The sequence below is a fragment of the Podarcis muralis genome, chromosome 17 (genome assembly GCF_964188315.1).
Source record: "Podarcis muralis chromosome 17, rPodMur119.hap1.1, whole genome shotgun sequence".
Taxonomy (NCBI): Eukaryota; Metazoa; Chordata; class Lepidosauria; order Squamata; family Lacertidae; genus Podarcis; species Podarcis muralis.
Genome location: NC_135671.1, coordinates 2,287,677 through 2,302,539, shown reverse-complemented (window position 1 = coordinate 2,302,539; position 14,863 = coordinate 2,287,677). Strand labels below are relative to the sequence as shown.

Here is a 14,863-nt window from a genome sequence, read left to right as displayed (position 1 = left end):
TAAGAGACACTCCCTAGCACTAACATGGAACCAGAGCTTTAAACAGAACACTCCAAGCTAGAGAGTCAGAAAGTCATCTTTTTCCCCTAATGAGTGCCCCGCATTAAGGAACCTGGAGGGTCAAACTTACCGCCTTGACAGTTTCAATGGTCTTCTTTCCTGCTAACCCAGCCTCTCCCTGAGTCTCCCCAGGAACCTGAAAAGAAACCCAAAAATGGTGTCACAGCCTCTGAAACATCATGATGCCCAAAGCAGTTTTATCTCCAGTTTGCCTCAGAACAGTTGCATAGGTCTGTGTTTGAATTTGAATGGTAACAGAACAGGAACGGTAGACCTGTCGCAATTTTCAGTGCAAGGCCAAGCTGGTGCAAAACGTATTGCTTTGTTTTCCTTTGGACCACATCAGTGAGGCCGAGAGGGGTCACTGGGCAGCCCAGGACCTCCATACCCGCTACCCAGGCTTGTGCCCCGGGGAGGGCACCTCAGTGCTGCTAATGCAGCAAAAGCAACATGGGAGGCAGCATTTACAAGTTACTGGTTGTTGCAACCACAGCAGATGCTGTGATTCTTCAGTGGTTTGACTTCACCCCCCAAAACACAGTGCCAATATGTCTCCCTGTTTCATTAGAAGGGAAGAAATTATGAACCAAGTGACCCGAGGCATATAAAACAGCAACAGGTCTGCTGTGGTAAAATTATGAGCTGCTGTTGCTTCCAGACTGAAGTGGGTGCTGAGGGTTACTGCTAAGGGCAATTTTCTCATTTTATTTTACAAGATTTGTATACTGCTTAGTTGACAAAGACCACCTAAGCAGTTTACATTTTGCTCTTTTGTTTGTTCCTTCACTACAGAAATACCAGGATGTTGTTGCACTGAAGAATAGCTGACCCTGTCTGGGCAATGCTAAATTTTGTTAAATGCATATTCATTTCCTTGCATATGTCATCAACTGAACTGTTGGATTAACAACTAATATCTATTAAATTTGTTTAGAAATGTTAAGATCTCGCTTAGAATCAAATATAGGGTTTTAGTTAACTATTATTCAGAGTAGACCCACTGAAGTTTTTGGACCTGAGTAAAAGTTAGTTGAATACACTCCTCAGAAAATCTTCAAGCAGTTAGCTTTCCAGCATACCTGCTTCTTGGGATCTGAAATAATCATGGTATTGTTTCCAGTGGGAAGCTGCTCCCCTGCCTCACTCAAGCAGGAGGAGAGTAACATGACATGGTCCAGAAAAGGGTGTGCAGGAAGCTTGCTTTTCCCTTCCCCTGGGACTGCAAAGCTAGGGGAGCCACATTCTGGCCTCTACCATCTAGTAGGGGCCACTGGAAGGCTGCACTACCTGCCTCCCTAGAAAAACATCAACTTGGTCCCATCCATCATTCAATGAAGAAGCAGCTACTCTAATGCTTGCGTTCCTTCTGTGTTACAATTGTGAGCCTGCAAGCAAGGGCTGTCTAATATGTGTGCAGTGATGCTCAGAACATTTCTGGCGCTTTGTAAGTGGTAAGCCAAAATGCATACGATGGTTTTCTGGAAAGCAGATTAAGTGAAAATTCTGGCACAAACTAGAACTGAATGTTATTTTAATTACCAGAGCAAGTATTCAAGTTATCTCCAAGCTCAATCTAATCGGTAACCCAAAACATGCATTTGTAATGTCACGCACAAACACAGCCAAGAAATGTGAGCTGACATATTTTACATCGCCCAATGCACTGAAATGTGTGGACTTTCCATTCTAGCTGAAGAATCGCATCTTGAGACTCCCAGGAAACTCCACTGCTTGACTTGGGAGCAAGAACATTGGAATGTGCAGACATATATTACTTACCATGGGCTGGTCCTCCTTTGCTACACTGTCTTCATACTCCATTTCTCTTTGCTGCAGAGGAAAATAATTTGGTTTGTCAGCATTAGCAAGCACTAAAACCCACCTGCTTCAAATTCAGAATACCTGAAGCAGCACATTTTCCAGTACATATCTCCTTCCCACGGTCCTTTTACATCAAAAGTAACTTTAAAAAAAGCAAAACCCTTGGAAAGAATGCCACAAAATATGGACACACAAATTTATTTAGTTATTTTTAAAAGGAAAAGATGCACAAGAACTGGAATCTGGATCCCTTTTAAGATTAAGAGTGGATACCAAAGGTACCCTCTTACGCAGGATGGCGTTTCTTACCATCTCTCTCTCCTCCTCCAGAACAATGGGCTCCCTTGTCCTTTCCCAGAGACGCAACGATTTGTCATGAGAAGAGGAGACGAGAAAGTCTCCATTGGGACTGAGCGCCAAACACCACACTTCCTGGTGATGCCCCTGCAAATCAGATATGCAGATAGTGAGGAGCGAAAGGGGAGAGACCATTCTGCATGATGTCTAGCAATCAACAGAAGCGACCACTGCTTCCAGATTGGCAAATGCACACATCTCCTACTTTACCTCCAGGGTTTGGATATGCTCAAACTTATCAGCATCCCACTGCTTAATCTTGCGATCCTTCCCTGCTGTAAAGAAGAGGTGGGACTTGGGTACAAACTGAAGAAACATCACACTAAAGAGAATAAGAGAAAGATATGGAGTATCAGTTCACTACCATTTCCAACACAACATTCATAGTAACATTTCTACATTTCTCAGAGGGGGAAAAGATACATGCAGCTATGACTTCAGTTGCCACTTCCTTCCATTCTCCTGTCCTTACTCCTTCCCTCTGGAGTCTGTGGCTTCCTTCCAGAAGCCCAGGTGCTTTTAAAAGAAACACTAGCAGCCATGCAGCAGCACTCAAGGAGAGCCAAGAAGCATCTGCTGCTGTCATTAGAAGCACCACTGATGCAACATTATGTCGCATTCAACTTAAAATGATAGCAGCACCAGGGATTTCTCCAGTGAGATGATATTCAATGTTAGTCATCCTGAGAGCAGACTCACTGAAATCAGTGGTTCTGTTCCAAGCATGACTTAACTAGCTATCACCAGCATTTTCCTTGAACTGTTTTCATGGCTTTTGCGAACAGAAAGGGCTAGCAAGTTGTGTGATGTCTTGAAGGGAAGCAAAAGCTCAGGGCTAAAACATTGCGGCTTCTCTTTCCTACAAAAACTCAGGTCCCAAAACACATGGACACAAGCAGTGAATGCTTGCCCTGCACCCCTGGTCCCTTAAGTACCACAAGTGCAAATCCACAATAAGAAAATGTAGTGATGGACATGAGGCAGGAGTTGAGAATGCAGGTGAGCTGCATGCAAGCTGCCAGCCAGCCCTGTGGAGCCTCCTTTCATTGACACAAATATGCAAACCAGGCAGATACATTTTGGGCTGTGACCTTTACACATCTTCCAGTCCCGAGATAGTGGGGTGGTACAAAGTTATTTTGGCACCTGTTTCCACCGCGTCATTTTCCCCTTGCACAGTATATGATTCCCTCCAGTAGCACCTTAAAGACCAACTAAGTTAGTTCTTGGTATGAGCTTTCGTGTGCATGCACACTTCTTCAGATACATTTTTGTTTTGTTTTGTTTTGACTATGGCAGACCAACACGGCTACCTATCTGTAACAGTATATGATGAAGGAGACAAAGGTTACAGACAGGACACCGCAGACTACTGAGACCGCAAAGGGTTAGACAGAGGGTACGATGTTCAGATAGCTGTGGCTTTGTTGGGGGGGGGGGGAGTACCCCGCCCCCCAAGGTCACACAGTACAGGCAGACTGTGGCTGCCTGCGGGTGGGGAGTGTGCTCCCTGCGGACCCCACTCCCCAATCATCCCTACAAGAAAACCCACACCGTACAGCATGATCAACTCATAGAAACATGTTTAATATTCCTAACCTAGGAAACCAATGAATGGCGACAGAACTGTGCAGCGGAGACCCTGTGACCTGCCCTTCCACTGAGGTGTCTGATGCCATAGTTAAGGGGATGGAAAGAAGCATTCTGCAGGCTCCAGACTAGAAGATTCAGCAAGGCCAACTTAACCTGCATTCTAGTCTAGAGCTTGCAGAATGCAGCCCCGTATGTTGGTCTCCACAGAGGCTATGACAATTGTGAACTTAAGCACCAGAGAAACCTAGTTTTGGGGGCGGGGAGAAATCCTACATCGGGGGCATCTAGGTGGCCTTTGATATCTGCCCACCTGTCATCATGGGCAAAGAGAGACTTGTGGCAATCTCCAAAGTCCAAGCCCCAGATCTTCACGTTCCTGTCAGCAGAGCCAGTTGCAATTAACGCCCCATCCTATAACAGAAAAATGAAAGAAAAGGGAACTCAGTTGTGCATGTGAGAGCATGATTACCCCCAGCTTCCATTTATCATCCTGTCAAGTAACACACACTTTTTTGAATCAGAACAAGGTCTTGTGTTATGCTTCAAGGAAAGTGAAGCAAATTAATTTCTTAGCTCTCATCATCAGGCAGCCAACTTTAGGTGTCTTATTTCAGTGCACCTAATACGGGTATCCCTACCAGCAGTTAGGCAAGCAGCACTCAGGCTCCAAGAAGCTCTGTGTTATCCTCTGATTTTAATTACAGCAGCCATTTATGCCCCATGGAATGTTCCAATAGACAAGCACTTCGATATTCCAATCAGTGCACATAACTTCCAAAAGTTAAAAGAACGACAATCTCATGTTGCTGCACACTGCCAGAGAAAATGAATCAGCCTCTCCCCATTACTCAACTTTCTCACTGAAAACAGAATGAGAACTACAGTTACATTGCCCAGATTCTACATGTCTACACACCAAAGTAGGTATGGACACAGCTTTGGGCTGCCTTCAAGCTAACCACTGGCAGAGCTCCTCAACATAATGAGGCTACAACTTCTTGCCTTCATTCCACTTATGCCTTTCTATAGTCTGTATTGAATTATGAGACTAGCATGAAGCAGCACAGAGAAGATTTACAACTGGGGGGGAAATGTGTATTTGTCATGGAGGAGAAGAAGAAGAAGAGTTTGGATTTGATATCCCGCTTTATCACTCCCCGAAGGAGTCTCAAAGCGGCTAACAATCTCCTTTCCCTTCCTCCCCCACAACAAACACTCTGTGAGGTGAGTGGGGCTGAGAGACTTCAAAGAAGTGCGACTGGCCAAGGTCACCCAGCAGCTGCATGTGGAGGAGCGGAGATGCGAACCTGGTTCCCCAGATTACGAGACTACCGCTCTTAACCACTACACCACACTGGTGTAGTGCAGAAGAACTGCAATATGAAGTTCCATCACTGAACAATGCCAAAATCTCCAACAAATGGCATACTCACATAGGAGATATCCATGCACAGCACGGGCAACTTGTGTCCATAGAGAGACAAAAAGAACTGGAAAGCAAGAAGACGACATGTATATCAGCTAGTTACAGGTTTCTTTATTTAATGACATAAATTTTATATACGCCACTTGATTGTAAACAACAAACAAACAAAATTCAAAGGAATGTATGAAGTGTGCAGAAGTGTGGAAGAACCTTGCCCTTTCCACCATCCTCTCACATCCAAAAGCTGAAAGCTTTGTTCATCTGTCCCAGTATTTTCTGCTTTTGAGTGGCAACTTGCCAAAGTCTCAGTGTTGATCACATCACATCCATTTAAATGAAGTTGGCAGCATTAGACCATGGGGACTTGTACATTCAAAGCACACATTCCACTACTTTGGACCCTCCTCTTTATTACAGACTCACATGGGGAGTTCTGCATCCCTATTTGCAGAATACTGAAAAATAATGGACTTGCCAAGATCTCTCAGTGAAAACACGTAAGATGAGGGAACCAAAAGGCCATCACAGCAAGCGGCAACTGCTTCCCAGAGTTTTGGCTAAATTTCCAAAGATAGTGCTGCTTACCTTGAGGGTATCAGTGTAGAATATTTTCACAGTGCAGTCCAGTAAGGCGACAGCCAAAAGCTTTTGGTTAGGGCTGTACCGTACACAGAGAACATCTTCATCCAGTTGCAAGATGCGTGTCTGCTTCACAGAAAGCCTAGGATCGTATAAGCGTAAAACTGATGGAACTGGTATTGCACAGCAAATTCAGAAAGCTTTGTTAGATCTGCATTGCAAGTTCTTAGGCAAGGAGACCCCAAACTTCGGTGTTTAGTGCCTACTCAGAGGTTTGCCATACACCCACCCTTTTCCCCACATTCTCCCAGGGAGGAGAAACTTATGTTGGGAAGCAGATGTCAGCAGATGGGAAGACAATGTTGTGCTGTATTTTTGAGAGTACTGTACACTCCCAAGAGAGTGAGGACAGAATGTGGAGTTCAGATGTGCTTTGCTTCCTGAAAAAACACCCTCACCTCTTTTGGACACTGTCCTTATCCTTCACCAGTTCAAACTCCCAGAACTTGACACATTTATCTGCACCTCCTGTAACAAAGCCACGCTGATAGGAAAAGGAAAATTCAGATTTATTTCATCAAATGTATGGATCACTTCCCACCACAAAAAGTATCAAAGTGATTTACAATGAAAATAAAAACTATAAAAATACAAAAGCATATTAAAAACATAATCACAATACATGATAGCACTAATTGTTGAGATATTTTGATAAAGGGTGGTATATAAATATAAATATAATAATAGACAATAATGAGCATCCTTAAATGTGGTACCACTAAAATAATTCATATGAATTATTATTATTTAAATTTATTGGTCACTTTTTTACCATGGTAACTTAAAGGGAAACAAACACATACATTACAGCTGGCATAAAAGCAAAATGAAGAAAATGTTAAAAGACAATCCTGTTTTTAAAAGGATTAAAACATCCCACCCACTCAAGACCACAGATAATTAAGAGTCAAAGTCCTGGCAGAAAAGAAATGTTTTCGCCTGGCACCTAGAGCTATGTATTGATGACGCCAAGCAAGCCTCCCTGAGGAGAGCAATCCACAAGCGGGGCGTGACCAATGAAAATTTCCATTATTTTGTTGCTACCCTCTGGACCGCCAAAGCAGGGGGCAAATGAAGAGGGGCCTCAGATGACAATCACATGGCCTGAGTCTGTTCATATGGTGAGAAATTAGAAAGCGTGCTTTAATTACCTGGTCTGAAGAAGGACATATGGACCACAAACCCCCATCATGAGCATCAATGGTCTCCAATAAAATCCCGGAAGCCAGATCAAATAGCTGCAGCTTCCCTGTCTAAAGCAATAATAAAGCCAGATCATTAGTTACAGAGATGATTCCAAATTCTACAGAAGGTAACTCATTATAGCCTCCAAGTGTGAGAAATAAGGAAAGTGGGATGGTCAGGCAGATTCAATTGCATCTGCCTAGAATAGCATCCCATTTTGAGCAATGACCCAACAGCAGCTTAGCAGCTTAATTTGCAATCCTGTAAAGTAGATGGGCATTCTTATCCCATAATGCAGATTTGGGGTTGAAGGGGGCTGAGACTGAGAAAGAAAGGTGTGCCTAATGAGTTTATGGTTGAGGCAAGATTCAAATGGGGCACTTGGTGATTTGTAACTCTCTTTTAGCAACAATGATTTTCACTGCTATTGATTTTTCAATAATTACACCCAAGGGAGATGCCAGTGAAGAAATAGAGACGTTACACCATGGGTAGGCAAGCTAAGGCACAGGGGCCAGATCCGGCCCAATTGCCTTCTCAATCCGGCCCGCGGACAGTCCAGGAATCAGCGTGTTTTTATATGAGTAGAATGTGTCCTTTTATTTAAAATGCATCTCTGGGTTGTTTGTAGGACCTTCCTGGTGTTTTTACATGAGTAGAATGTGTCCTTTTATTTAAAATGCATCTCTGGGTTATTTGTGGGGCATTGGAATTTGTTCATTTCTTTTTTCAAAATATAGTCCGGCCCCCCACAAGGTCTGAGGGCTAGTGGACCGGGCCCCTGCTGGAAAAGTTTGCTGACCCCTGCATTACACTCTGGCCAAAACAAAAGACAGTTCCTTGTCAAGTCCCAGGTGCAGGAGAGCGGCAGCAATATCAGGGAAATCTCTTGTGTGTCATTTGTCACTCACAGCTATGCTCTTAGCACATTCATATGGTTAAAGGTATAGATGAAGAATTCAAAACTTATTAAAGTCAAAGACAACCAGGAGCAGTTTAGCACATCCACAGTCTGACTCATGAGTAGGTATGGTAATATAAATTCTTCCTTATAACTCTGCAATTTTCTTCCAAGTCACCTGAAGTATAACTCCATGTTTGAAAAAGATGGTGTTATAATGGCTGTGGTCAAAGTTGGCCATGTAAGAGAAAACATTCCCAGCCACAGGCCTTCAAACAAATCCATAAATTTCATCACCTGAGCCTCTTTTCTCCCATGTCTTCAGAGTAATTTGGAAAACACATAGAAGTATACTTCCCTACTGCTCCGAGGCCTATCTAGCCAAAGCAATATACTGAAATCAGGCATTAGGTGTACAATAAGGCTTTTTCTCTCAGATTGTATACCTAGGACAAACACTAAATTGCATCTCCCTTTAGGACTCCATTTGTTGAGGAGCTATGCCTCCCGGAATAACATCCCACATGGTTCTAAGTTAGACATACCGAACTTCCTCTAAAGATGATACTTGAAACCTGCGGGGGATTGTTCAGGTTCAGAAGGTACAGAAATTTACCTTGGTTCCTATAATGACCTGCCGATCTCCGGGAACGAAGAGTGAACAAAGCGCATATTCACACGCCATGGTCCGGATACATTGTAAGGTAGACCTGGGATTAGAAATGGCACATGAAAGTTACACACAGAGAGAAGGTAGAATCGGGGGAAGACTCAGTAAAACCGGGAACACATGACATTCCTGACATACATGTGAACGAATGGGTGATGTTGCAGGGGGGAAGGGAGATACTATGAATGAATGGGTGGTGTGGGTGAGAGAGAATGAATGGAAAAGTGATGCCAAGAGAGCAGAACCGAATATGCAGGCCCCCATCACTTTCTTTCAAGGGACTATGGCCCTCCGTTTCAAAAAGCTTAACCACAAGGAAGCCTTGTGCCAAATTAGTTTAGTGACTGGCACAACCAAGTTTTTAGCTTCATCTGTGGCTACAAGAAGATACCAAAAGATCAATGGCAAAAAAGAAAGGTGTAACCATCTGAATATACAGTATATCTAAAGTTAAGATGTTTAATGCTTCCTGTAAACATTTTACTGCAACTAGTTTCTCCTCCAATGGTCAGAGACATTTCATACCTGTTCCAAATCTTAACTGATTCAGCAGCAGCAGAGAGAATGGCAATGTTGTCCGAGCTAAATGCCAGGGTTCTGACATCACTGCGGTGACCACCAATAGTTATTTTGGACACTTGCAGAACTTGGGGTATCTGCGCTCTTGGGTTCAGGCTGTAAGATTCGATTATGTTGTTCTGGAGCATTACAGTGGCTTTCAGCTCCCCTTTTGGGCTGAGTATCAAGTCAAAAGACCTGTTTAATAAAATAATCGTATTTGTTAGAAAACTTCAGGTAGCAGATAAAAGAGTTGAGGGGGCTAAGCACAAGGGTATAGCTTTAAAAACACAAGCTCAGAACGTCCCTTTCTCTTGTAGTTCTCGTCAAGTGGCACCCCTCCCTCTCATCATCCCTCCCTTTTCTTGGTCCCTTCTACACTGTGCAAATTCCTTGTCTTGACCTCCAACCCTCCACTGCCAGGTCTGTCCCAGCCCATTTTCCACATGTGCAACCTGACAAGGTGCACAACTCTCCTCATCCAGCTCTATCACTCTCAGCGGCCAAAATTCTCTTATTTGTTTAAATAGCTCCTCCACCCTTTGTGCCTTACTACCTAGAATTCTCCCAGACATTTGCATCATGCCACCTGTTTCCCAATCCCTCAAAATCTACACCAGAAGAAACACACAAGCTTAAAAAAAAGCTCACGTACATGTAACTATACTTGCTCACATTTATCCTTTATAACCCTTGGCTTCTCTAAGCTCTCTCCTTTCCCTCTCTCATCTCTTTTACTGTTAATTGCTCTGGGATTTGTGTGGTGGGGATTTGAACCCTGGTCTCCCAGGTCATAGTTCAACACTCTAACCATTACGCCACACTAGCTCTCTTTAAGAGCATCAAAATTATGAGCAACACCCTTAATGCCTCAAACTCACTTGATTTTAGAAGAAGCTTTGATGTTAGTGAGACGCTGAATCTTGTCTTGTAGGCTGCACTCCACAATGATATCACATTCTTCCTCCTCCTCCACACCCGACCTCTTCCTAGGAAAAACCAGAAAAATGAGACAAATGTTAAACTCAACCTCAGCTAGAGTCAGAAAATAAGAGCAAAAAATGCACATAAACAGGATAATGTCATGCTAGTAGCAACTGGAAGCTCTTGAGCCAAACTCAGCCTCAACTAACTCCAAAGTGCCTCTTCCCTTTGTTCTCCTGAAACTGCTTAGATGGAATTTACTTGCTCTTCTCAATCTCTCCCACTATCCAATATATTTCAGCAAATTGGAGACTTCCCACCTCTGCCAAATCCTGTACTACTAAACAGTTATCTGCTTTGTTTTGTGCTGCGCTAAGAGGGCAGAAGAGAGCTGCATTGCTGAGATTTCCCATGAAATCCTCAAAGCTCCATCTCAAGGTGGCTAAGTAGATTAAAGGTCTTGTAACATAGCTGGGCCAGGCAGAGTATTATGCAGCTGTGTTGCACCATCAAAACTGACAAGGCCTTCCACACACAAGTCTTAAGGGGAAGGATTAAAGAATGCATTTTAACAGGCAGTAGATTAGAACTTTATTTTACCAAGCCTCTCAGCAACATGCAAAATAAATAAACTGTAAATTTGTATGTTATACACACTATTATTCTAATTGCAAGTGTTCGATTTACTCATCAGATTATGAAGCTACATTCAAAACCCTTTGCATAGGATAGGACACTTCCATCCTGACATGAATCAAGCTCTTTATTGGTTCTCAGCTTAGAAAAATAAAATGTATTGGCAATATGAATTTACTTGGCTTTTTTCCTTGCTTTCTTCATCTTCCTCTCAATTTTCTTGCGAACCTCTTGTTCGCTAAGGACATAAAACACTTCCAGGACAGAGTCCGTTCCCTTGGAAAATGATAAAAGAGTCAGTTGCAGGGGTCTCTGAACCAGAAATCTCTATAGAAAAGTGCTCAAAGAAAGGTAGGAACACCCCCCCCCCCGTTAGTTCCAAAAGCTAGTAACATACATGGCAAGCGAGAATCCGCCCTGTGCGGTCGGTAGCAAGATTAACAACTCGGTCCCTTCCTTCCCGCATGACAGAACCAGCTTTCACGCATCTCAGGATGTGCTAAAAAGAAACAAAAATAATTGAAAACAACCATAGTGCAATTTTTTTCAAAAAATACGTCACCAAAAGCGTACATCAGAAGAGAATAGTAATTCAGGACAGTATTGCAAATAATTGGTACTAATACACCATAAACGGCTTCTTTCAAGAGGACTCCTAAAAGCACTGGTGGTCTGGAAGTCAAACATTCTTCCAGATACATAAGAGTATCAAGAGATCTTCAACCTAGCACTGCAGGCCAAGGTAAGTACACCATAAGAATGGATTCCCAGACTCTCCTTCCACAGTATAGTTTGACTGCCTCAAACTACAGCAAAAGCAGCCAAGGGTCAGCGGCCAGTTACATAGCAGCTGTCTCAGAATTGTGGGTCCAGGAACAGTCAAGGGTCTTTAAAGCAGATCAGCAATGAATCTGAGGATGCACAGAATGACTTTTTAATGCAAGGAGGAACCAACGTTCTGACACAGATCCTGCATCAACTTGCCAATGCATTAAAGGAAAGCATTTCTATGGAACAAAGATTACTGCTAAAAAAAAGGGGGGGAGCAGGTGGTCTTGTTTGGGGAAGAGCAGGAGAGAGGAGACTGAACACCCTCACCCACATTGTAAGAAATCCTTAGGGCACCAAATGAATATGGTTTGAATCCAACCTGACTGTCCATCACAATTGCGTATTCTGCCCTTCGGAGTTTTTAGTTTTTTATACGGACCCATGTGAAGAAGAGAAGAGAAGAGTTTTGGATTTGATATCCCGCCTTTCACTCCCCTTCAGGAGTCTCAAAGCGGCTAACATTCTCCTTTCCCTTCCTCCCCCACAACAAACACTCTGTGAAGTGAGTGGGGCTGAGAGACTTCAAAGAAGTGTGACTGGCCCAAGGTCACCCAGCAGCTGCATGTGGAGGAGCGGGGAAGCGAACCCGGTTCACCAGATTACGAGACTACTGCTCTTAACCACTACACCACACTGGCTCTCTATGTGCACAAATAACACAGAAAACATACCCAGTGATAACTAAGAGCACATTCATCCTTTGCATGCATTTCAGATGGGGACATTTTAACAAATTTTACATAGGTTGAAGAAGACTCATGAATGTTGTATCCCTAAGATCACAAGCAGAAAACTACCTCATCCTCCGTCTCATCCTGATCTTCTGTCCTATCCTCTTCAGAAGATCCTCCAGTGTGGTCTGCAAGCCCTTTGCTTTTCTTGTACTCTGGCTCACTTGGGTCTGGTTCCTGTTTATGGTGCCAAAATTAGTAAAATACATTTAGAATAATGACAGGGCCTCGCTCTCTAACTTCCATTTTCCGCTCTTGCAAGCCAATTCTTCATTCCCTTAACATTTTAACAGGTGCAGAATGGAAGGTATGCTCACACTTGAAAGCCACTAATTGACAACTGAATTAGTGAAACAACTAAAACTGAGCACTGGGGCAATTAGGCATAAAGCATGCTGAGCAGACAGTGACTTCCAACAGTGCTGTACCCAATGAAAACAGAGAGCGAGTCACTGTTATTATTTAACTTCTCAGAGATTCACCTTTTGGCCAGCCAGTGCAATCCAATAGCTTCATACTGCATGCGGCCTAACCCAATGAAGCAACAGGAAGGAAATGAGAGGAACCATGGGGAGGTCGAGCAATCTCTGAGACACCTCCAATTGGTCCCATATTGTAACAGGGAGTGTAGGAGGAACTATAGATGACTGCTTCACAACCCAAGTGATCCCTTCAATTATAGTCACAGATTCCATATATAATTCCTGCAGCTTTGCATCTACAAAGCTTTATTGTCCAGATAAAGGCAAGGAAGTGACTTTTTCCTCAAAAGGCCATTGTTAGAACTTCCTAGGCTACTTTTAATACAAGACCGGCAGCAGTATATTCAAAGGACTAATGTCACAAGGCACAGGAAAATTATTATTATCTGTTTACATTTACGTCCCACACTTCTGCAAAGTGTTCATGGAGGCAACCAGAGATATGGAATACAAATAAAGGAATCGTATAAATTCCATAAAAACAAGCAGATACAAATGTTATGATGCCAGTGTTATGCTCTTACCTCCTGGAAATAGCTGATGTCCCATGCCCGCAATTCGCTGTCAGCAGAACCGGTGATAAGCAGCTTTTCGTCAGAAACTATAGCTAATCCCCACACCTAAATGAGAGCATGCCAAAGGGCTTCATTATCTTTAATTAGGATCGGCCCCCTCATTAACAGCAATAAATAAGAAATTCAAAACCAATTTGGATTCCTTGTATTCGTAGGATAAATATGTAACTAGAGCTACTAAATGAAAATGGGCCACTTTTTGAGAAGTAGAAAAGGGGTCCTGTAAAGCTCTGGAACTGCCCTTTCTTACAGAATTCAACCATCCCAGACATCTTCTGGACCCCAAAAGGGAAGGAATGTTTTGTAGATGGTGAACCCCCCAACACCATGCCTTTCCTGGTCCCTACATAATGGAGTTTGTGCCTGGCCTCCAGTGCTGCACCTTCTTTCTGATCAGGGTTGGTTGCCCTGCCTAGCAGGGTCACTGTACCACTAAATGTCTCCTTCCTCCTTGCTGCTGGCAATGACTAACCCCCCCCCCAAAAAAAAAAAAATTAGCTGGTTATTCTGCAATGTGTATGTATGTGGAAAGAACCACTATGGGCTTTTAGAGACAGAAACAGCACAGCAATGAAGCTGCACAATGCCCTTATGCCTTGGAGTAGACAGGAGCTAACTGGGTGAGGACTCCTTCCATTTTGGCAGTCGGGGGGGTGTCTATGGAAGCAAAATTTGAATTGGCCCTTTCTACTTGGAGAAAGGGGAAGACAGCCACACAAGAGATACTGTCCCCTTGCTAAAGGAGGACAGATTAATTAGTACCACTTTACCTAAGAGATACTAAATGAAAATATCCTACAGCACACACCATCACAGGTAGAAGCCAAAAGTTCTGTGCAAGACAAACACCTGTAAAATTGGTTGCCCCATTTATTTATTTATTGACTACACCCGGAGGTCTAAGGCGGCTCACAGAACAAAACCACAAAACCACAAAATACATAATCAAAATAAAAACAACAACCAAATAACACCCCCTTCCAACATCCTACTACACACTTTCTGGTTCACTGACTATTGCAACAGCATGCTTTCCTGTATGTGAGAGGAACAAAATGAAACATTTGCACAACAAAATTTGTAGACTGAACCACTAGGATAAAGGTAAAGGTAAAGGGACCCCTGACCATTAGGTCCAGTCGTGACCGACTCTGGGGTTGCGGCGCTCATCTCGCTTTACTGGCCGAGGGAGCCAGCGTACAGCTTCCGGGCCATGTGGCTAGCATGACTAAGCCGCTTCTGGCAAACCAGAGCAGCACACGGAAACGCCGTTTACCTTCCCGCCAGAGCGGTACCTATTTATCTACTCGCACTTTGACGTGCGAGAAACAAAATGAAACATTTGCACAACAAAATTGGTAGACTGGACCACTAGGATACATCTTGTCAAACTACACATTTTAAATGAAACTGGGAGAGGGAAAGGAAAGAACTGTCTGCATCCTGAGATTGCCATACTTGCCGTTTTATTTAT

General features: G+C 43.3%; 1 protein-coding gene across 2 annotated transcripts in view; it reads right to left on the bottom strand.

The window, feature by feature from the left end:
- Positions 1 to 14,863, bottom strand: part of WDR3 (WD repeat domain 3) — a 34,391-nt gene that overhangs the window by 14,035 nt on the left and 5,493 nt on the right. For both annotated transcript variants that reach the window (XM_077921308.1, XM_077921306.1), the window contains exons 6-21: positions 13,339 to 13,434; positions 12,399 to 12,509; positions 11,168 to 11,269; positions 10,949 to 11,046; positions 10,092 to 10,199; positions 9,178 to 9,408; positions 8,599 to 8,692; positions 7,048 to 7,149; positions 6,295 to 6,380; positions 5,843 to 5,978; positions 5,265 to 5,321; positions 4,142 to 4,242; positions 2,449 to 2,560; positions 2,191 to 2,325; positions 1,840 to 1,890; positions 131 to 196 (exon numbers count right to left, since the gene is read on the bottom strand). In XM_077921308.1, coding sequence (XP_077777434.1) covers positions 131 to 196; positions 1,840 to 1,890; positions 2,191 to 2,325; positions 2,449 to 2,560; positions 4,142 to 4,242; positions 5,265 to 5,321; positions 5,843 to 5,978; positions 6,295 to 6,380; positions 7,048 to 7,149; positions 8,599 to 8,692; positions 9,178 to 9,408; positions 10,092 to 10,199; positions 10,949 to 11,046; positions 11,168 to 11,269; positions 12,399 to 12,509; positions 13,339 to 13,434 — 1,686 coding nt within the window. The remainder of the gene's footprint in view (positions 1 to 130; positions 197 to 1,839; positions 1,891 to 2,190; positions 2,326 to 2,448; positions 2,561 to 4,141; positions 4,243 to 5,264; positions 5,322 to 5,842; positions 5,979 to 6,294; positions 6,381 to 7,047; positions 7,150 to 8,598; positions 8,693 to 9,177; positions 9,409 to 10,091; positions 10,200 to 10,948; positions 11,047 to 11,167; positions 11,270 to 12,398; positions 12,510 to 13,338; positions 13,435 to 14,863) is intronic.